General features: G+C 40.0%; 1 protein-coding gene across 6 annotated transcripts in view; it reads left to right on the top strand.

The window, feature by feature from the left end:
* GABRB1 (gamma-aminobutyric acid type A receptor subunit beta1) overlaps positions 1-21,099 on the top strand; it is a 107,965-nt gene extending 86,866 nt beyond the window's left edge. The window contains exons 6-11 of one of the 6 annotated variants that reach the window (XR_008430613.1): positions 11,989-12,126; positions 12,234-12,386; positions 13,699-13,949; positions 15,275-15,423; positions 15,888-16,052; positions 16,172-16,498. Coding sequence is in view for 1 of the 6 variants with exons in the window: in XM_053941208.1 (XP_053797183.1) it covers positions 11,989-12,126; positions 12,234-12,386; positions 13,699-13,949; positions 20,751-21,098 (890 nt within the window). In the remaining 5 variants the exon portion in view is untranslated. Of the gene's footprint in view, positions 1-11,988; positions 12,127-12,233; positions 12,387-13,698; positions 13,950-14,320; positions 15,424-15,887; positions 16,499-20,750 lie in introns of those variants that run through there. The other 5 variants (XR_008430614.1, XR_008430616.1, XR_008430612.1 and 2 more) reach the window with 5 other exon arrangements.
* The last annotated feature ends 324 nt before the right edge of the window (positions 21,100-21,423 follow it).

Here is a 21,423-nt window from a genome sequence, read left to right as displayed (position 1 = left end):
AAAGACTCTGCCCCTGGATCAAATGCCATATTCAAGCTCCCACAAAGCTTAACAAAAGAATAGGCAACAGCAGGACACAGAAAAGCACATTTTATCACAGCATACTCATAAAACAAGCCAGACAGTACCATACAAAACTCCCCAGCAAGCGCAGGAATGGAGATCAGCACAAAAGGCTGCCAGAGTTATCCCATATACTGCCCACTGGGATAGCAAAGTGACTGCTCTCTGGGCAACACATTTTGCAATTTGAAACTCACTTTATAATTTATTAAGGCATTTAGATAATAGGGCCTAGGTTACCCCATATACCCTATGCAGAATATACATACTGAGCTTGTATCATTGCAAATACACTCTCAGAAGGATCGCCCGTGGAGACTCTGCACACACACAACAATCTGTGGATCCACATTAACTTCTGACATGCCATCCTTCTGAGCTGCAGAGAACATGTTGGCAGCAAAACATGAGAGGTTTTAAAATTACAGCATGAGCATCCACAGCAGTCGATTTAAACATCACAGGAACAGAAAGACTAGCACAGAGCTGTGAAGCTAAGCAAGTTGTTTTTTAGATACTTTGAGAGGCAGATTCACAAATAGCATGTTGATATTGCAACTGAGAAATTAGCCAAGTAGGACTGCATGCTTCTTCTTTTTTTTCACATCAAAAGTTAAAATGTATTTTTGGCTCAGTTTATGTCATTCCTTAACACTCATCTTTTAAGTCAGCCACTGAGCTAAAATAATTCATTCTTCACAGCACACTAGTGTTAAGCCACAGTGACTGCTCTGTTTCCACACTTTGAGAATATTTCTTTCCCCAGAGGACTATAAATCAGTTATTTTACTTTCAGAATGTATTTTTACACGGCACACAAATTTACAAGTTACTCAGATGCAGATAGTTTAGTCTATATGACTTTCACGTTTTATTTTCAAAAGGATGTATAGATTGTCTTTATATGCATGCATAGATTTTAATAGCAAATATTTGACATTCAACAATTCCAGAACATGAACATATGAAATTAGCAAAGCTTGGTATGTCTTAAGCACTTTTCTATTACACACAGAGGAATGCAGAGTTATTTTCACCAACTGTTCTTGTTTAGTGTCATCTCAGTAATCTCAGAGGTACCAATATGTGGCCCAGGGTGTCCCCTGGTGACCATATAGGACAGGAAATCTGGAGCTGAATCACTTCCCAGCAAAGCCTCATCAAGTCTCAGTCTTCAGCCTCTGAGACCTGTCAGGCCAGGGGAACAGCAAAAGGAAAAAGATTAGCTTGCTTAAAAAAAAATTAAGCATTCATTTGGAGGAGGGTCTGACTTCTCCAGAAGCAGCTGTGCTCTTAGATGAATCTGCATTTCTGCAGTCAGAGCTGAAGGAAAAATAATCTCTGCACCTGGTACTATAACAATCTTGGAAGAGCTGGTATACTGTGCTTTGAGACAATACAGTTGTTCTAGAATGTCACAGCCATAAGTATCGTTTATATATTTCAAGGCAACGTGTCTTCTGCCAAGGTGTGAATTGCTGTATAAAAGAAAAAAACCCAGAACAAACTGGAAGATTCTGGTACTCATAGATTTGCTTCAGTTTGTGAAAATGAAGCCTTCCCCCCAATTCATCTATATTTTACAGCTATTGTAAATCTTGAGAAATCGTCTACTCAGTGCCTATCCCTTCTCTGTCTTGATCTTTATGTATGGCTTCTTGACACTGCAGTAATACAAATAACAAAACACAATGCCTCAAATCTCAGTGTGGGAAGATGGCTTACCTAACCTGGGACAATATTAGTATGAAGTAGTTTTATTGAGTGAACAATATACTCACAAGTATATATAATGCAAGTCCTCCAGCCCTCAGGAAACTTCTCTGCAGAACAGAGAACAGAATTGAGCCCTTCAGATAAAACTCTTAATGCTTCCTCCATTAGCTTTCAGCTACCACTTCTAACAGCTTTATTTATTAATTCACCTTTCTCATAAACCATACCAACAAGCATTAAGTGCTAGAGTAGACTGCAACTATGCAAAGAGGCATAGGTTGTTACGGGGAAACCACAGTGTGTGTGGAAAACTCCAAGAAGAAAATGCTGAGCATTTCAGTTTTGTTTGAAGACATCATTCTTACTGATACAATTTTTCATTTTATTTATATTTTCTGGTGATTGGCAGCTCTCAATTCATCAGGCTTCCATGAAAACAACAGCATCAAGTTTCCCAGACTTCTAGCTCACATCTCCCTAGCCATGAAGGAAACATCTGTGCAGAGAGGTGCCCATTTGTCTCCCTCAGTCTTTCAAATATCTGTTACCATTGGAGTGCAAGCCTGGTTTTTTAAAGGGACCATCAGCATGTAGATGGAAACTGAGTTAGACAATGACTCATTTCACATGAGCAATTGGACCCCAGGATCAGGGCTACATAGCCATAGTGCTGATGTCCAGGGAAATGGAAAGGCTGCATTGTAACTCTAATTACAGATCTGAGCTGCGATCTGTTTGATTGAAGCAGCACTTAAAGGTTACCAGAATGCTACCCAGTACTGCTATCTCTTCCTGCAACTTCCTGGTGAGGTGCAATTCTGGCTAATACTCTCAGTGACTTAGCTCAGAATATGTGGCCAATCTTCTGAGTAATCTATTTCCATTCTTACTCATTTATATTCTGTAAGTGCCTATAGGCACAATTACAGGCTGGTTAAGGAATGGATGGGGAGCAGTCCTTAGGAGAAGGACCTGGGGGCTTTGGTTGATGGGAAGCTCAACATGAGCTGGCAATGTGCACTCCCAGCCCAGGAAGCTAACCACTTCCTGGGCTGAACCAAAGGGATGTGGTTGTGTCCCTCTAGTCTGCTCTTGTGAGACCCCACCTGTAGAGCTGTGCTGGCAGCTAAATACCAAACAGCCACTCACTCACTCCCCTCTTCCCCCAGGGGGGAGAAGAATCAGAAAAGAAAGGACAGACCACCATGAAAACTTCATTCTCACTATTTATATAAAACGTCCAAGTACAGTGGACTTGTACTTGGTTCCATGTTGGACAATACTTTTTTTTTTTTACTTAGAGATGGGGCAACTGAGAGGTGTTTTAAAAACTTACTTCACTTTTAGTCTCATGAGAAGGGTGAGACAACAATTTCTTTCTACAAATCCATTTCCCACATTTCCACATTTACCTCTCTGAAAAACTTTATGCACCTGCATTAAATAATTAAAATTTTAAAAGGGTTTTTACTGTCTCAGGTGAGAATACAATATTGCAAAGAAATGTGTGCACTTGTATAAGACATGCTGGCATAGGTAAGAAACATACAATGTCCTGATTCATCTCCAGTCTGAGTCCTGTGGAAAGCAGAGACCCTACTGCCTTAAAGAAGAGCAGGTTTTGGCCTGACACACTAGAGCACCAACCAGATGGACCTGGATTTCAAATGCCTTTTTCACCAAGTACAACAGCTGTATCCATAGTTGGGCAAGTCTGCCTGGCAACAAAATGAGAGCGCTTAGAAGTAGATCTTAATTAGTCAAATGAAGTAAGTGCTCAAGGGCAAGATGTGTTTACAATATGAGCAGACAAAACTATGTACCATGCAATATTGACTGAACTAAATTAATTGAATGCTAAGCAGCTGAACCTCTGTTGCTAATGTTTACATAATGTGCTTATAAATAGTGTTGTTCCCTTTTTAACTTTGTAAAGCAACTCAAGTCAGGAAAAAACTTCCAGGATCATGGCTCAGACTGTGAGAGTCATCTATTGTACAGCAGCTCAAATGAGAGAAAAAGAGGAAGAAAGAAACTGGTGGGGCTGAAAAAAGATTTGCAGAGGACTTACAAATTCTACATAAAATGTGCTCCTGACATCACTGCAAGCAAGTTGCCTTCATCAGGTTCGTGAAGGTGTGGAGGTCCTTTGAGTTAGCAAACAAGATGAAGGATTGCACGAGGCTTTCAGGAGTGGGCAGATCTCTCTCAACATGTCAAGGTCTTTCATCCTGAGTCCAGCACTCCCAGCCTGTGCTGCTAGGACTAGAGTAAAACAATGTGTGGTCTGCATTTTGCTGCTCCTGAAAATGGATATTTACTTCCTCCTCATCAAACCAGAGGGGAACAAAAGTTAGAAGAAAAAAGAAAGAGGGGGAATAAAAGCAAGCAAACTTCTCCAGAAGAGGTCAGGAGCTCTGGCTCACCTTTCTGCCAGTTGAGATACAGCTGGTAACCAGCAGTATGTCCATTTAAAAGAAGATTAAGAAAGGGAGAAGCAGAAATATCAAAACAGATTCAGGAAAAAGGCATCTCAGAATGAAAGGAAGAGAAGATGGCTGGGATTTCTGACACTTGCTACTGGAAAGAAACAAATACTCTCTTTCCAGCTCCAAGCTCTCAGGGATGCTCTGGTATCACCAGCAAGTGAAATGGCATGCAAGGCAAGGAGACTGGGTTAATCTCCTCATGCATAGTTGCTGCACTAGTCACTGCTGACTAGTCTTTAGACAAGAACATGACAGTGTGACTCGAGAACTTTGGTGGTTTCAACCCCACAAGAGAAGAGGATCCAGGTGTTCCTCAGCATATGAAACTACCAAAGTAACTAAAGTGCCATCTTAAAACTTCATGCTTCAGAGCCATTCAAAGTAACTTGTAAGATGAGAAACTTGCTAAAAGTCTGTAGAAACTGATGTATGATGTGTGTATCAGGGCTGACCTGTTGACAGCAGTTGTGCACCTTGTACATATTACATTACACAAATGTCTGGGCTGCACAAGAGAACACCAGTCATGAACACATACTGCTTGCCTGTTTTCTGAAAAAAATTTTAAAAATCAATATATTATTGATGGGAATTTTTTAGACAATAGGTCATCAAAATGATTCAAGTCCAAATTTGAATCACTGGCACTGCTCACTAAACATTTACATATAAGGAACTTTCAATGACAGCCTCTAAGCTACTATGGGCACGCTGCTTATTACTACACAAAATGTGTGGGCATGAACAAGACTTTTTAATCACAGTTAGATTTACAGGAATTACACAGAGATGTGTAGAGTCAAAGGCTCTTGACATCAGGTTAAAAGTCATCACTCCAGTGTTGTAAAGGTGAAAGAAGTGCGATGGGTAAATTAGGCTGCATTGGAACATGTCAGACCACTAATTGTACTGTCTTAGATCAAATGACCATCTTGCCCATCATCTTGTCTTGGAGAGTGGCCAGCAGAACATATCAATGAAGGTAGAACAGAGCCTAGGACACATGTGCTGATATTTCCTCACCAAACACCTCCAGTAAGTGTTCTGCACTTCGCTGCATCCAGTCAGAAATAGTATCATACTTAACAACCTGGATAGATTTTTATTCTGTGATTCTACAGCAGCTTTTGAACAAGCAGAAACTAAGGACGCTCATGTCAATGTGTGATTTCTCCAGTTTATCTATATGCTGAATTTCCCTTTATTTCTTTCAAACTAGCCACGAGACATGATTTGTTACTTTCTTGGTCTGAAAGTCTGTTGGTCTGTGAATAATCATGTGCTCTTCAAGCTCACCATGCTAACTTAGGATCTTACAGACTTTTTTTTATCAGCCACCTTGCCTCCAGGCTAAAGAATCATGACTCAGGCAGGTCCTTTCTTCACTGGACTCAAATGTGTCCTTCATTCTAGTCAATTTAGGATTGCTATTTTGGGCAAAGAAAGGAAACTCCATGAAATAGCACAACGTGAATGGCATGAATATGGAAATGCAAACAAAGAATTGTGCATTTGCTTCCCTTTCCTAATAATTCCTGAGTTTGTTTTTTTTTTTAATAGTTGAGAATTGAGAATGAGAATTGAGAATGAGAATTAAATTCTTACTAGTGAGCAGGACAAAAAAATACCAGTATGCCTTACAGGAAGTACTCTTGCACATGAAAACCATGTGCTAAAACATACTGATGTGTGTTTCTGATTGTTCCTTGCATTATATTTATTTTAGCCTTTGCCATCACTGGCATAATCCAGTAGAAGGAGCCAAATTAACTGGAAGGCATTTTCAATACAAGTTTGACTACTTATCCAGAATCCTTCATTTCCCTCTGTTGAGATGCAGTGATACAGACAAGTCCTGCTGTGTTAGCCATTAGGCAGATATTAAGCAAAACCAAATAATGTCTCTCCCACAGCTCTTTCAGGTTTGTGTCAAGTCTCACTGGCAAAAAATGATAACAAGTAAAACTGAACCAACATTAAATGTACCTGCGAATTAAGGCAAGGTTATAATTCATTCTTTGAACTAGATTAGGATCTTGCAAGAGTGACTTTATGCTGTAATAATGTTTATTTTCCTCTTCTAATGGATAGGAAGTTATGTCTCCAACTGGGACGGAACAGTTTGCTGCATACATAAAATTCATTTTTATTTGAAAAATCTTTTTAAATAACTGACAATGTTTAGTACTCCAGCAGTCCAACCAAGTTTTCATTTGAGCCAGTGTTGCTAAGGCTAACTCATATCCCCAAGGAAAACCAAAAATATTTCTCAGTGAAAAAAAAATACCTTATACATGCAAATACACACTCAAACACAAGTGGCAGGAAATCTTTTCTATTACCTTAATGTTAACTAGTTACACTGATTTCCAAAACACATCTTCAGATGTGTTGTGCCCCATTCATGTCAGATTTAAGATTAGATAGTACAATATACTTACCACTATATGGACCACCTTGGTGGCCTGTGGAAGAAATGCATTATCTTCCTGTTTGAATACAATCATAGGAATAATAACAAAAAAAAAAAAAAAAAAAAAAAAAAGAAAAGACGACATTTAGCAACAAAGACTAAGTTGTTACAAAAGACACAACCCAAGAGGAATGGAAGAGGATTGAAGTCATTGGGGTACAGCCTCAAGCTCAGCCTAAGGACCCTGTCCTTACCCAGGGCCAACTAACTTGTGCACATGGAGTTGCTGTAGCCTTTTGAAAAGCCCTGTTTAGATCTGAAGGAAGACACCTGGCTGCTGCGGGTTTCAGAGCTACCTGCCCCAGAGAATCAGAATCCCCGGAAAAGGGATTCACCATTACTTGCATTTGTGAATGTAACACACATACTCAATTATCCCAGAGATATTTGAGAAGTGCTGCAGTGTAAAATAGAACAGCCTGGTGACATCCCATACACTGTTAAACTTGGCTATATCACAATGTCAGCAACATTTCGAAAGTATTTTTTTCTGTGAACAGGGAGATTTATACATAACCTATTTCTTGCCATGTGTATATATAGTTACTTTTTAGATCTGCGGTACTTCTTAAACACTCAGATCCTGAGAGTAAAAAAAAAAAAAAAAAAAAAAAAAGCGATTAAGTGCTGTATTTTAATTTCTAGACAATATTTTCTAGGAAGTAGAAGTTTTAAATCTCGAGCTGGGCAATTGAATGTGTTTTTTAGTAGTTTTGAAGATGGAAAAGAATCTGGCAAGCAAAAAAAAAAGGCTTAAGTAGAACAAATATTTTGCAGGGACCATTATTAATTATACAACAAATAAATAAAATTTTAGCGGTCACTTATTATTTAGGTCAACAAAACCACACGGAGAATTCCTGGGAAAACTGCTAGATTAAGCGAGCTAGACTGCTAGGGATGCCAGCACAGCAATGAGGCCATGCTCGCTGCAGCAGGTGGGAGCAAACGCGTGCGGGTCCCCGCGCAATCCCCGCGCAATCCCCGCGCAATGCCCGCGCAATCCCCGCGCAATGCCCGCGCAGTCCCCGCGCAATCCCCGCGCAATGCCCGCGCAGTCCCCGCGCAGTCCCCGCGCAATGCCCGCGCAGTCCCCGCGCAATCCCCGCGCAATCCCCGCGCAATGCCCGCGCAATCCCCGCGCAGTCCCCGCGCAATGCCCGCGCAGTCCCCGCGCAATCCCCGCGCGGTCCCGCCCGGCCGCGGCACCCCGGCCGCAAGGCGGAGCGCGCGCGCCCCCGCGCGGTGCCGGGGCGCGCTGCCGCAGCCGCCCGCCGGGGACTCCGGCGTTCTCCCGTTCGTTCTCCCGTGGCAGCGCCCGTCAGCACCGCTGAAACACTGCGGGCCCGCGGTGTCGCTGGCTTTTATGAAATTCCTGTTCGGACATCACGGTCCAGCTCCGAGTGCTGCTCTCCCTGTCACAAAAGCAGAGGTATGCATTTAAATTGGTGTCACGGATACGTACGCCCAGGGAAAAGGATTACATGGCAAAAGAGCTGCCGAGGGAATTCCTGGGCAGTACTGATAAGTTCAGTGAACAAACCAGCATTAACACTGGCCACTGCAATGAAACACGAGCACCTGTGACATTCCTGCACCTGGGAAAAACAATGCCTCTCATACACCTAGAACAATGTGCAAAGCACATAAGGAAAGGGCATCACACAGTAACAATCCTGTCAGGGAATGGACTGCCCAGGCAGAATTTACACCTTGTTAGTGTCTAGCAGAGATATTACAATGACTGCCAGGGAAATAATGAATGTACTGAAGTTCACTGTACCTAAAACCACAACTACTAAAGGGAGCTCAACTACTGAAGGGACCTAAAAAATGTGAATGCTCCTGAATGAAAAACATCACTATCCCTTTCTCATAACTTCCATCAACTTTAGGGAAGCTTTAATTCAAGAAAAAAAAAATCTATACGTTCAGAAAAAGTAGTCGCTCACATTCAACTTTTTGTTGTATTTGGAAGTTTGTAGGGATTAAAAACATGGCCTGTCAGCAGTGACCGCTTGTCACCAGCTGATACCTTACATGCAAGATTCTTGCTTTTGGTTAGTTGACTTTATAACCTACTAGTTCTACTTTTTGCTTAGCAGCCAAAGTCATAGAAAGCAAGACTAAGGGAGAGCACACTGTCTACATTACAAAACTCACATAATTTCCTTTTGCAAAAATCCAACATGACCACACAGTGTATCAATAACATGGTGCAATCTTTTTGTAGGAGGTTGTCCCTGTTTTCTTTTTGACATCTGCCTTCTGATATCCCAGGTGTTTATTTGGCACCTTTGTGGATTTTAACAACTAAATCACTAATAATTCACCTTCAGGGAAGGGAACTTCAGCCATGCTATGGTGCCAAATGATTGCTTCTTTTCTCAAAACATCAGAGAAGCTGCAGAGAGGCTGGCTGTGGCTGCCTTAAGAAGCTGCAAGTAAAGTCAGGGGCTCCTGAGGACTGGAGGTCCTCTCACTGCCCTGGGTCCCAGCCTGTGCTGTCCAAGCAAACAGAACAATCAGAGCAAAATTGGAGGGCAGGATGTGAAAAGGGCAACAGGTGATGACAGCACAGAACAGAAGAATCATTTTCATGTTTTTTTCCAAACTCTGAGGCAGAGTTCAGGATTCTTACATCTAAACCTTCACCTGTGACTTTGCAACAGGTAGCTGCTCAACATCTAGGTAGTGATGGCCCTTTTGGTTTTATTCTGTCCCCTAAAGACAAAGGATGGGTATTACCTCATGTAGAGGTTATCTGTGTGGTAACAAAGATACAAAGTCTACACATAATCAATGCCCTTTCAGTATGAGATGACAGTTCCAATGCCATTTGTTTTGCACCACCTTTTCTGAGAAGAGAAATCCTTCAAGAGAAGGTTTTTATAAAACAGATTTGCAAGAAAGTGAAGTTGGCACTTCCCTGCCAATCTCAGTCTTGGTCTTTTAAACAGTCTTAGCAGTCTTCATTCACTTTCAACCATTCTGTATCACACCCTACATGTAGCTCATGTCAGCCCTGGGGTTTGTGTGCAAAGCCTTTAAAGCAGCTGCTGAAGTCTCACTACCAAGCAGCTAGCATGACCTTTTGCAGTGAAAAGGAATGAAAACCAGTCATGCAGAGCTCTGTGTCATGTGTGAATCCAGGGCATTCCTCTGGCTGTCCTGGAAGGTGTGGGACCCTGGCAGGGGGTCAGGAGCCCCCCTGTACAGAGCCCTGAGAGACACTGTCTCTGATCTCTGTCCATGGAAAAGAGTTTTCAATCTTACAGGATGAATTACAAGCTCTGAGTGTTTGATATAAGCAGTAATTAGTGTGGCATGGGTGCAAAAGTAGAATTTTAGGATTCTAGATAAGGGGTTCAAAGGGGGCAACATGGAGGAAATTGGGCATGCCTTGTCCTTTTTCTTCTTCTTCATGCCCTCCATGTCTCACTGTGCTGTTGGCATTTTTCTGTTGGTTTAGGCTGGGGACACACTGTTCAACATGGGTGATGGATATTGGCGCGTTATTGCAAATACAGCACACGTAGTTTCTAGTATATAATGTTTGTAACATCCCACTGAGGGGCAGAGCCCCCACGCTGTCCTGCAAGACAGACCTGCTGCAGGTCAGAGAGAAAATATTTTAGATAAGAAGAAATAAACAACCTTGAAAACCAGCACAGATGAATTACAACTTCTTCTTTAACAGCGGGGCTGAAAGACAGAAACTTTCTACAGTCTCAGGATCATTTAAATATCACAGATCCCGACAGTGTCACAGCCCTGGGATGGTTCATTTGAAAAAAAAAAAAAAGAAAGAAGAAAATAGCATAAGTAATAGGAAACCCAGTTTTAAGCTTGCAGCAGCAATCCAAATTACATAGGTTAGTGTGATTTTCAGAGCAATTCTGATAGTTAGAACACTGTTCTGGTTTGAAAGGACAAGCACCATGGCACTGAGCAGTTCAGAAATAAAATTTGTGAACATTTAAACTTGTTCAGCCCATCACTGCGTGTTTGCATCAAAAGACAGCTGTTCAATAGCTGCAGACTTCCCAAGCAAACTCTGGAGCCCGGCAGAAAGGCATAAGAGCTTCTCTGGCTGTCACCAGGGAAACCATGGATCTGTTCTGCATGTGGTCAGCCTTCCAGGGATGAGGCTATTACCCAGCACCATCGTAGGAAAAGACATCTCAAGACTAATTTCCTTAGCTTGATATTGCATTACTTGTGCATATGAAAGGATAGGTTCCTAACTCTGTGGAGGATTCTAAGGCTACAGTTGGTTCAATTGGCAAAAGTACTGTCAAGTTTTCTAAAGCTTTGAGTTCAAACACATGTTTTTATTTGATCCATGTTATATGATTTAAACCTGATTAAATCTAACACCTGAAGGAAAACTTTAAAAATACATGAGATGTTCTCTCCTCTGGTAGCTATCTGGAGAAAGTAGAAAAATGCAATAAAGTGGAACCAGTTTAAATATTAGTTCAAAAATGTTGTCAATTGTGAGATTTTTTTGAAACTCAGTCACTTCTGAGTTCAATCAAAATATTTCTGAAAATGGTAACAATAATGTTAACATTTCCAGTGATATAATAGCAAATTAATTTTTGATTATGTTATAAATAATCAACATCACTGTTAAAAGGAAACAGAAGAAAGGTGCTAGTTTTGGAGTAAAAAAGAAATAGTTCTGTGATAACAGAAGATCAAAGATGGCATGGTCTAATTAAAATATAAAATGCTTCATGAATATCAAAGTGTTACCTACAGCTCTGACAGACATAGTCAGGTGATTCTACAGGCACCTTAATTCTTCTAGAATCATCTTTGTCTCCACTGGCTCCCAACTCTGTATTTTGTCACATCCTGCATAGGAAATCAGATTAAAATGTGGGAACTGAACCTGGTTTTACTGTCAGAGCTCCTCCAAAGAGAGTTTGAAAGTTTTGCAGATGATATATCTGTCTGTTGGCAAACTGAGAAGCTCCAGCCTGACTGAAAAGTAGTTGCATTAGAGCTAGCTAAAAACAAACTTTAATAATGAATTCTGTCCTTGTTTTCTGTCTTCTCCTCTTCTACATCTAGACGTTTCCTCGGGGCATAGAGAAGGTTTCTCTGTAACAGGAATGTCACACAACAGAAGGCTGAATGCCTGATTAACAGCAGCTCCTTCCCCTTGAACTGCAACTATTTAAACAAAGTAATAAAACGAAAAGAAAAGTCAATAATCAAATTGTGCCTGTGTTTCAGATGGATACACTACTGATGATATTGAATTTTACTGGAATGGAGGAGAGTCAGCAGTAACAGGAGTGAGTAACATCGAGCTCCCACAATTTTCTATTGTGGATTACAAGATGGTATCAAAGAGAGTGGAATTTACAACAGGTAAGCACTGACAAGTTAAAAAAAGTTGTCCCCTCTTTTTCCAACCCAGAAATATCAGTGCCTACCTTTTGTGAGGCATCTGTCATTATATGACTTCTTTCTTTCAGGGGCATATCCTCGACTATCACTTAGCTTCCGGCTTAAAAGAAATATTGGATACTTCATATTGCAAACCTATATGCCTTCCACGCTGATCACAATTCTGTCATGGGTGTCTTTTTGGATCAATTACGATGCCTCTGCAGCCAGAGTTGCTCTAGGTAAGTTCTTCTCAAAAAAAAAGACTGAACTATGTGGACACTTGCTGCCTTTGAAAACAGTGGCACCCAATCCATTCTGCTGGTTGTAGCATCATTAATTGTGATCTTACACAGGCAGCACAGGGCCTTGGTTGTCAGGAAGGCAGGCAGGTGTGACCTTGCCTACATCTGAAGCTCTTGCTCTGCACTTAGGCTGGGATTCTGACTGACTTCCTGTTGTCATAATGGTCTTTGGATCAGGCCAAAAGCACCTTGCTTCCAAACTGGAGCGTAAAAGTCTAATTCAGGTGTCTAAGGTATCTACAGTGTGCTGCATGAACAATCCCTGTGTTGATATTAAAAAGTTTTCTCTCAGGCCAGATATGTGACTGGAAGGAATACACAAGATCCCACTGACCTCAGTGGAGATATACCAGCTTACACCAAATAAATCTGATTTACCTATAGTCGGTTCTTTCCCATACCACGTTCCTTCCTACAGCTTTCCATAAGAATGAAGCTCTTCTGTATTGTCTGTGCTTTAAGGCATATATGTTTTTCAACTCAATTGCCAAAAAGCCATTTCGTCCCATCTCCCTGCAAATTAAACTTGTTACACCTGTGCCTAGAGCTATTATCTACATGCACTAATGACCTGTGATTAAAGCAGACTAAAAAGTAATTTCAGCCAGCTAAAAGAAAAAAACACAGATGAGGAAAAAACACACATTCAGTGGTGGACAACATAATGAGATGGAAATGTTTTACTTGCAAGCACCTAGTTAACAGGAAAAGTTGTTTTGGTACAAGCATATATATATGACCTTCTCTTCATCAAAGACCATCACTTTATCAAAAGGCTTCCCTTTCTCCTTTCAATCCTCCATTTTAAATCAAAAGCTAGATACTTACTGCAGATCCCCACAGCAATGCAAGTCACCTATAGGGTCAAGCAGAGCTACTGCTGTAAATGAAGTAAGAAGCATTTTCTCACATAGAAAGAACAGCAATCAACTTTTGCTATCCAGGTCAGCCAACACCACATTCCCTAGCACAGTTATTGCAAAAATTAAGGCAAGAAGTTCCAACATGAACTTCTAGTGGAGGTTATTTCATTCACCCTCCACTGTATGAAAAGCCAAGGAAGGTGCTATCAGCAGGCTTGCAAGGATATGTTCCCTTCCAGTTCTGGAAAACACATTCCTTTGGCTGCTAAGAACCTGATCACATAATTGCACCATCTGCATGAGAAGTGCAATGCTGCCATTATGCCTTTTGTTCTCAAATCTCCTTCCTTGTCTTATTAGTCAATATCTGTTTTTTCCCTTTGCAGGAATCACAACAGTGCTGACCATGACCACCATCAGCACCCACCTCAGGGAGACCTTGCCAAAGATTCCCTATGTCAAGGCAATAGATATTTACCTGATGGGATGCTTTGTGTTTGTGTTCCTGGCCTTGCTGGAATATGCCTTTGTAAACTACATATTCTTTGGGAAAGGACCTCAACGTCAAAAAAAGACAGCAGGCAGAGCAGGACATGTTAGAGGAGAGAAAAGCAGACTGGAAACAAACAGAGTCCAGGTAAAATGTTCAAGCTATCTTTTCAAACATTACTTTTACTGTGAAAATGTTCATTTATATGATGATAGAGATAAATACAGGTGGAACACATGTGCAAAAGCATTTAAGATTGCCTAGAGAAAAATTGTATTTTAAGGAGATTACAGCAATGTATGGTCTGTCCCATCTTCAACTGAAAACAAAGTAAGAAAATACAGAAAATGCACATGGAATATTCAGGACACATATTTCTTTCTTCTTTGTATTTCTTGCAGAAGAAATACAAGGTGTACAAGGAAGTTAAATATTTACCACTTCAACTGTATTTTTGTTTTTGCTTTAGAAAGTGGTATGGAAGAAATGTTTATAATAAAGTTCCTCTTTACGTACAGAAACTTCACCAAAAATAAAAAGCATAGACAAGCTCTGTTGCTTCAGTGAGCCCTGAATGAAGCCTGTAGCACTGACCTTCGAGGGACACAAGGATGCTGCTGCTAGGTTATAACAGCTTTCATAGATGTCAGGATTTTTTCCTCAGCTAAATTCAGGCACACACCACTATCCCCTCTTTCAAAAACAAGCAGAAAACTTTCAGGAAGTAATACTGTGGACATATTTTTAATGAGGATGAGTTTAATTTTGCAATACATCACTGAGCACTTGCAAACATGTATAAACCTATTGCACTTTTTCTCAGTTTTTCAGAAACAAATCCTTTGAAGCCTCAGGTGTATTTGGCCCAGTCTGACTCAGAGGAAAATATATATCCTAACAAGCCAAAAATTTTCTTCCTTCCTGTGCTTTACTTATAATATATTACATCCAAGTATTAATGAGATCTTGCCCAGGCTGTCCTATAAACTTCTTTACTGTTGTGGCCTGAGGTGACAACATTTGGACAAAACTGTATTCAAGACCAACACATAAAACTCTAAGAAGACTTCATCCTGATAGATAGCTACAGTGTCACATGCACATCAGGAAGTGCATTTCAGAAACTCTGTGATATCTTATTAATTCTAGAGCTGTTTGTTTGGTCCCACCACTACAGCTATGCATCATTAACAAAGCCATCATATCCTCAGTCTCAGTAAATTCATGAGCCCATTAAAAGTTTTTACTTACATTTGCCTTCTGATCCATTGTGTAGGAGAAGCTTTATTACAGTGAGGGCACAAATTCAGTTCAGGCAATCAGCAGTCTCCAAGACCCCACAAAGTACTGTCTTCCACAGAGCAGAGGAGATAAGCCACCCCAGTATGGATTGTCATGCACAGACATTGTCTATCCATTTCTATGGAAAATAAGGAAGGGAAAAATCAACATAACCCACAAATTCTGACCAGCTACCTCAACAGCTCCTGAGATAACCCAGCCTAGGTGAGAAGCAGCACAGCAAGGATTCATGACGAAGAGGAAATCAAGACTTCTTCAGAGGTCAGCCTTGGCTACATGTGCCCCAGTGCAGTGAACTGAGTAAAGGATAAGAGTGCAGGTAAGTTCTTCTCCTACATATTTGGGGAGTTTGTTTAACTAACAAAATGCTATAACTCATAACTAAAAGCTTTTGTCTAAATGTTATGCAGCAAAGATTACACTGAGATTAGTAATCAGAATGGGACGGAAAGTTTTTAAAGCACTACATTGCATACACCATAATTTTTCTGATAGAAAAAGGAAGTCATACATGCTTTGTACCAGGATTTCTAGGTGCTCACATTTCAGACAGCAATCCCATTCTGAGACTGAGAGTGCTTTAAGTGAACAGACTGCTTTCTGCCTGTACAGTGCAGGTTTGTGATTGTAAATACATATATATGCACACGTATACATAAACATACATGTGAATGGATATCGGTGAATTTTGTGTTCCACACACTGATGTGAGAGATTGTGAACATTAATTTTACTCAGCATAGAAATGCTGATTTCCAACAGTTGTATTTCTGTTTTTGGCAGGAAGAGTACACATGACCAGAGCAGTAGGACACAGCAAGGTTATGTGACCTCCAGTCAAACAGCTCCCAGCCCCTCTCCATCATTTTTTGAGATTTTTCACTGGTATTATGATGCCTGCACCAGAGCAGGGGAAAGTCATTTTTTGAGCATAAAAGAAGTACAGTTGTAAGTATGTATAGCTATAGGACATTTTTTCCCTTTTACTCTTGACCCACACCACTTGTCCATACAGGGACCTGTAACTATTAGAAGATATGTGACAGTGCTTCATCTCTTTGTGCCAGGTGAAGAGATCGATCATTCCCATGTGACATACAACTCCAAAGACTAAAAGAGTTCAAATTCCTCCACCAGATAACACAAGCTTTAAATGTGTGAGCAACACTCAGCAAACTGACTACGATATTAACAGTATAGAGAAGACCAGATGAAAAATGAAACAGAAGTGCTGTTTCATAGGTGGCTGTTCCATGCTCCACAGACTGAAGAAGATAGAAATAAAGTCTCTCCAGCTTCACAATTTATGCCATTTTTATTTTTAATATACAAAGACTATTAATTTGTAGCAAACAATATTTCTGTTTCTCTGAATAAAGTATAAAGACTGTTTATATCTCCTTGTTCATTTGTTAAAGCTAGATGTCACTGACATCACCATAATTATGGATAAATAGGAAAAACCACACAGCAAGAAAATATTTAGATAGTCCATGCATGCTACTGCTTCTCTTTCCCCAGACATGAATAGTAATTACACAGAAGCTATCTCTTAAGTATGAAGAAAAGGTAGGATGCAATCATAATGTGAGTGGGAAATGGGCTACACCATCAAAAGGTTTATAAAGGTTTATCAACACAAGTCAAGTGATAGATTGTCTCTCCAGTTCTGCACAGCATCACACTTTCCTTCTAAATATCCTGTGAAACACTAAACACTTGAGATAGAAAGCCAGAGACCAGACACAGGCTTCAAGGAAAACTTACAATTTTCCAACACAGTGGCTACTGGAAAAAGAAAAAGAAGGGAAGCACATAACCACACAAATATCTTAACCTTCAAATAAATCTCTTTATGAATTAGTTTAGCCCTGGTGAGCATAAGCTGTTTTTTTGCAGATCAGCTTGTAGTAACACTACAGCATTTGTTCCAATAAGACAACCTCTGTGGGTAACATGGCCGAGTCTTTTACCTTAAGAGGAAGAAACAATAGGTTTGTATTGAGATAAAACAGACATCCTTACCTTTTATCTCCCAACAGTTAAGGTAAAAAAAAAAAAAAAAATAAAAAAAAAAAAAATTCGTTCCAGCCAGCCAGCCATTGAGCAGCAGCATTTGAGTCAGACAGCATTTGAGACCCATTCTCTGCCAAGGAAGGCTAATATGCACTTCTCCCAGAGCTGTCTGACTACATTTTATGCAGCCAATACAGGCCTGTTGCTTTGGGTTGTTTTTTTTTTATTACTTTAACTATTTTACAGTTACAATATCATTGGATCATCCTAAGCAGGAAACTGATTTTCTAAGTGTCACATGAAAAAAGGAGGTTTCATCCCCCTTCGTTTGGGGACATTCATCCAACCCTTATTGTTTGTCAGTGGCCCAGGAAAGCTGAGCTCAGTCTGTCAGTGTCCTGTTAGGGGGATCCTTTGCTGAGCTGCCCTGCTGGATCACAGCCTGATTTGACTGACTTAGTCAGGGACAGCCTAAGGAAGACCCCTCAGCAGGTTTATGACCCCTTAGTGGGTCTTTGTCTTTATTGATGTTACCCACTGCCAGCAACAGCCAGCACCTGGGAAGGACTCACACTAACAGCTTATGGAATATCACTATTTATTAATAAAAAATGGTGACAGGTTAAGGTTCAAGAATTGTCCGTGATAGTATCTGACTGCAAGACCATATTTAAAGCAATACACAGACAAACTCTAATCCCCAGTGAAAGTATTCAGCCCACACAGAGAGATTCTTACCCAATAGGCATCCCTGTGGGGTAGAAGACAGGTTCAGCCCATCAACCGATGCCAGTAGCTACAATGGAGTCTTCCCTGACTTCTCCCCATTCTCAACTTATTTGTATCCTGTTCCTTTACATTTACGTGGGACTTGAGTGACTCTAGTCATACACACCTTTGTTACTGATTGGTGTAGAATTCTCTCACTTCACTCTTAGAGTCAATAAAATATGGAGCCCATGCCCAGTGAGGGGTGGTCGTACCTTGGCTGGAGCTGTGAGTTAGTGTGGGAATTAGTAAAGGTAAGAAGTCAGTATTACAGTTAGATTAAAATGAACCAAGTTCATCTGAGGAGAACAATTTCAGCACAGTTGTTGGCTCAGCAGCAGGAGATCAGCTGCACAAGCTTCAAAATATACTGAAAGGGTTTGTAATGATGTGGGAAATTGCACAGAGCTTTTGACCAGGTACATAAGAAAATCTTTTATACTTCCAGGAGCTAATTTAGTCAAGATCAGTGTAAGGCTCTTGGCTCTGAATTGCAAAGATTGCAATTCAAAGACCAACTTGCTTCATGACATACAAATCATCTTGCCTAAAATGGTTTAAATTAAAAAATTAAATAATAACAGGTTCATTCAGAACACTTAGAGCAGGAATTCAGGCACTGCTTGGCTCATAACAAATTGTCAGGATATATTAGTTTAAGAACGATCCCTCTGAATTACTTCAGATGTAGGCAGCTACAAGCTTTCTTACCAAAAGAAAAGTCATAATAACTGCTTAATAATGCTTGCATTATTGTTACTATTATTATAACACTGAAGTCAATTAACTTCCACATTAGATTACGTAATCAAAGACAGCTCAAAGAGCTATTTCATAAAACTGAAAAGAAAATATTGACCTATCAAAACTTCTGAGAATTAAAAAACAAAAATCTCTTTTTACACAGAGACAACTCTGAGATCACTGGGTTTTTTCCACAGAAAGCATGTCAGATCTTCAGAGTAAATGAATAGTCCCATAGTTATGGCAGTCCTCTGGAGAGTAGGAGACCCTAGTTTAAATCTTCCTTCTTCTTAAATTTGAAGAACTGACCTAAAAAGTATGAACTGGTTAACCCATATCTCAAGCAAACATTTGAAACACCATGCTGATTTGTGACAAGCTGACCTTTCTAACCCAGAACATGTGAGCTTTTCCCATCAAAACAGTGGTGGCAATTGGGGTGTTACCACTGAATGCTCATTTCAGCACATACAGAATCAATTCCTAAACCAGAATAGTGCATTTTCTATCTGTGATGACTTATTACTTCACTTAGAAAGCTTTTTTACCCCACAGTTCTCTTGTGTGGCTTTTGTACAAATAGTCCCTTCACCGCTTTTCTTTCAGTTAGTAAGTGCTTAGTCTGGCACAGTGGAAATATGCTGTCATTAATGATGTAAAGATTTCTCCTGATGATGGGAAGGAACAGCTTCCCCATTGCCAGGTGGAACTGAAACTTTATTTGGTCCCATCTTTCCTTTGCAGCAACCCACAAAAACTAGGTTTCCCTGTGTGTTTTGTTTGAATTTTTTTCTTGAACATACTTCAAATCTGCTGTAGATTATTATATCATTTCCTAGCTCTGCTATGTCTTACTAAAAATGTAAAGCTGAGAGTACAAATAAAGCACTGCGTATCAATGGTGCTTCACAAAACTAGATATTGTCTATAATTAATGCATTATTCACTGATACAAAGGCATCCACAGACATGATCTAGTTTGTTACAAATTTGGGATAGGTCCAATATCACAGTTTACCAAAAACAACATTAATATTCAAGCCTTGATGTGAAGACCTTGCAGTTTCATTTAAGAGGCCAGTGTTCAGATGGATATTTCTCTAATATGAGCTACAGTGGATGTTTAAATATCTGTGAATTTGAAACATCTATTAAGTATTTGGGGAGAAATCAGAAGTTAACCTGGAAATACCACAAAAACTTTTCAAAAGAGGTTTTACTACAAACGTATAGAAAACTAAAGATTTTTGAAAAGGAGAACACTTCACAGCAATGCAGCAATTAATGGTTAATTACACTCATACATGAGAAGACAATGATACAAAAATATTTATTATTTACATATATATAATTGTTTGTGCCAGACATGTACATACTGGTCGCAGTTTCCAGTTCTTTGCTTAATTATTTAAAAGAGTGCTCTGACTAATAGCACAAATAAAGGGACAAACATATTTGAAACAGCTGCTTCTGGTGCTAACACATAAAAAGGCAACTGAATGCAAGTTTTCATTGAATAAAATGGATTATTCTATCTGCATATGAACAAGTTCATGTACTATGATTTCATCCCTGTAATATAGTAATTGCCCAAATTCAATTCTCACCACAAGTATTTTACAATAACTGATAAAATACATGTGTATCTACATGCTCTTCATATGATGAACCCATTGTTACAAAACTTTTAGAAAATAACCTGCAGCACTAAAACAGTCGAAAACTGTTTAAAATGGGCAGTGACAGCAACATTTTCTTTTCATCTTGAGTATGTGAAAGCTTCAGGTGCCAGTCACCAGACTTTAAAAAATCAGTATTTCATAAAGGCCGTGGTCCAAGTAAAAGATAAAATTACAGAAGTCTTACTTCACAGAGGATGAGACAATTAACTGAATTACAAGACCAAGGAGCCAAGTAAGGATGGAAGGTGCTTACATGTTGAATAGCAAATTTCACACTAGTCAGGAAAGCGTATTCAGTATCTTTTCACTTTTGTGAATGCTGTACCAGACAGGACTGTCACTGCAGCAGCCCAGCACTAGAGCCAAAAGGGCCATCTGGGAAACACCTTGGGCTGACTGAGGAGCTTGTCTAATCCCCATTCCTTCCTTGACACAGGTGGATGCCCATGGAAACATGCTTCTGGGACCACTTGAACTACAAAATAACATTTGCGGCTCAGAGGTGCTCACGAGCCTCCATGACCCCCAAGCCATCACTTACACGTACGACAGTGCCAACCTGCAGTGCAGAAGAGCCACTTCCAGCAGAGATCTCTACAACAGGAGCGCTCTGGACAGGCACAGGCTCCATCAAAAAGGACGCTTACGCAGGAGGGCATCCCAGATCAAAGTCAAAATCCCTGATTTGACTGATGTTAACCTGATAGACAAGTGGTCCAGAATGGTCTTTCCCATAATGTTTATTCTTTTTAATGTTGTTTACTGGCTGTATTATGTCCACTAAGTTATGCAATAATGTTACCACAGACTAACATAATAAGACTTGTTTCTTTTCCTTCTCAATTTCATTAATTCTGAGGAACTGCAGTAGCTATAATGTTCCATGTTCAACATAAGATACTCCGCCATGGAACACTTCTAGATTTAAGCTTTTAAAAACAAACAACCCAACACAAATCCAGGGTCACAACGTTTAGATGAGAACAGTACAGATCAGCTCTTAAGGAGCATCTTGAGAAAAATTGCTCTACCTTGATTTTTGCGAAGTTTATGCATCACCCATGAACTTTCTATGACAAATTTTTTTTTAAGTGGAAATTTGTCCCACT

Source organism: Vidua chalybeata, chromosome 4, assembly GCF_026979565.1.
Source record: "Vidua chalybeata isolate OUT-0048 chromosome 4, bVidCha1 merged haplotype, whole genome shotgun sequence".
In the NCBI taxonomy this organism is placed as follows: domain Eukaryota; kingdom Metazoa; phylum Chordata; class Aves; order Passeriformes; family Viduidae; genus Vidua; species Vidua chalybeata.
This window is presented reverse-complemented; position numbering and strand designations above follow the sequence as displayed.